Below are 1,754 nucleotides of genomic sequence, written 5' to 3' on the forward strand. Positions count from 1 at the left end.
ATTGTGGCCGTTTGCCAACCCCGTCTGGCACCTGTGCCGGTGGAATGTAAAAAGCACCCACTACACTCACGGAGTGGTTGGCGTTAGTAAGGGCATCCAGCCATAGAAACATTGCCAGATCAGACTGGGCCTGGTGCAGCCTTCTGGCTTCCCAGACCCCATTTGAACCGTCCAACCCATGCTAGCATGGAAAGCGGACGCTAAATGATGATGATGATGATGATATATATATTTAAGCCATAATTATATATTTCTTTACTGCCCACAAGGGGCTAAACACAGAGGGGACAAACAAGGACAGACAAACGGATTAAGTCGATTACATCGACCCCAGTGCATAACTGGTACTTAATTTATCGACCCTGAAAGCATGAAAGACAAAGTCAGCCTCGGCGGAATTTGAACTCAGAACATAACGGCAGATGAAATACGAAATACGCCTGGTGTGCTAACATTTCTGCCAGCTCGCTGCCTAATTAAACCATAATTATAACAAGAGAGAATATGGAGCCTGATACATCCTCAAAATTTATTTCCTTTGGCCCAGTAGGCATGGGTGTTGAGACATAGTAACACATAGGTTGTGGTTTCAAATATATTCCAGAAATTATAAGAGATTTAGTTAAAAATTTTTATTTCAGCAACAAAATTTCTTTCAACAATTTCCTCATCATAAGTGTGACACATGCATCAGGTACATACAAAAAACAAATTGCTGTATTAATATTATTGATATGCAAATAACATTCATCCTTTCACCCCTCCTCCCCTTCAGTTAATCCCCCACTTTTCTGTTCTTTCTTTATCCTTTTCTCACATAATGATTTCTCTCCTTTTGAGTTTCCTTCTTTTCTCTATTATTATTCGTACATTTTTACTTATTTTAATCTCAACTTTAGTTTTTAATCTTTAAATTTAATTTCAATTTTTGGTTTACTTCTATTATATCCTTTCTAACCCTACTTGCAATTTCTTATTCTTGACATAGTTTCTTAGTCTGTTCACATTTTCTCTAGCATTTACAGCAGACCTCTTCACACAAAGATTCTCAGTTCAACTATTGTTTATATATATTTCTCTTCTACAGTCAACTTCCACTTGCATCCCAATTTACACTTGTTTTTTTAAAATCAGTTGTAAATGTGTATTAATTGAATTGGTATCTATAAACTTTTATATATACCCATTATTTATATATACCCATTATATATACCCATTATTTATAAAATTTCTTCACTTGTCTGTATTATCACAACAGTCTGATGAAAAGTCACATGAAACTCTGAGTAACAGTGTGTGAAGTTAATTAGCTTTAATAAAATAGCGTGTGTGTGTGTGTCAATATATTTATATTCTTTTTATCCTTTTTTTGAAGTGTTCTTAAAAACAATTTAATAAAACCATTACAATGTAATGGGTTTCTTAATTTTTTATATTTTTTATTTCATTTTTGCTTTCTTAAGAGAGGGAGTTAGCTCAGTGTGATGTCGAGGGTTGTGAAAAATAAAACAAAAATTAAAAAAAGATTTCTAGCAGGGTACCACCATTTGTAGAGAACAAATATTGTAAATATAAAATTAAATATGAAGATGTGTGCCTCAAAGTGTATCAAGGGCTTCTGATTGTTGGACAATGATCCATAAATACTGTGGATTCTTATCATAATTCCCAGATTTTTCATCCTTGTTTTGTACAACATAACGAGTTGATGTATTCATGCTTTTATATTTTGACCAATTTGCTCGGGCCATTGG

At 34.1% G+C, this 1,754-nt stretch overlaps 1 protein-coding gene across 3 annotated transcripts in view; it reads right to left on the reverse strand.

The window, feature by feature from the left end:
- Positions 1-617: 617 nt before the first annotated feature.
- The window catches only part of LOC115219759 (calpain-5-like), a 124,346-nt gene continuing 123,209 nt past the window's right edge, over positions 618-1,754 (reverse strand). For all 3 annotated transcript variants that reach the window (XM_036509455.1, XM_036509456.1, XM_029790002.2), the window contains one exon: positions 618-1,754. This exon is cut by the window's right edge and continues 51 nt beyond it. In XM_036509455.1, the coding sequence (XP_036365348.1) occupies positions 1,599-1,754 (156 nt within the window). In that variant the 3' untranslated portion in view covers positions 618-1,598.

Source organism: Octopus sinensis, linkage group LG15 (assembly GCF_006345805.1).
Source record: "Octopus sinensis linkage group LG15, ASM634580v1, whole genome shotgun sequence".
Lineage (NCBI taxonomy): Eukaryota > Metazoa > Mollusca > Cephalopoda > Octopoda > Octopodidae > Octopus > Octopus sinensis.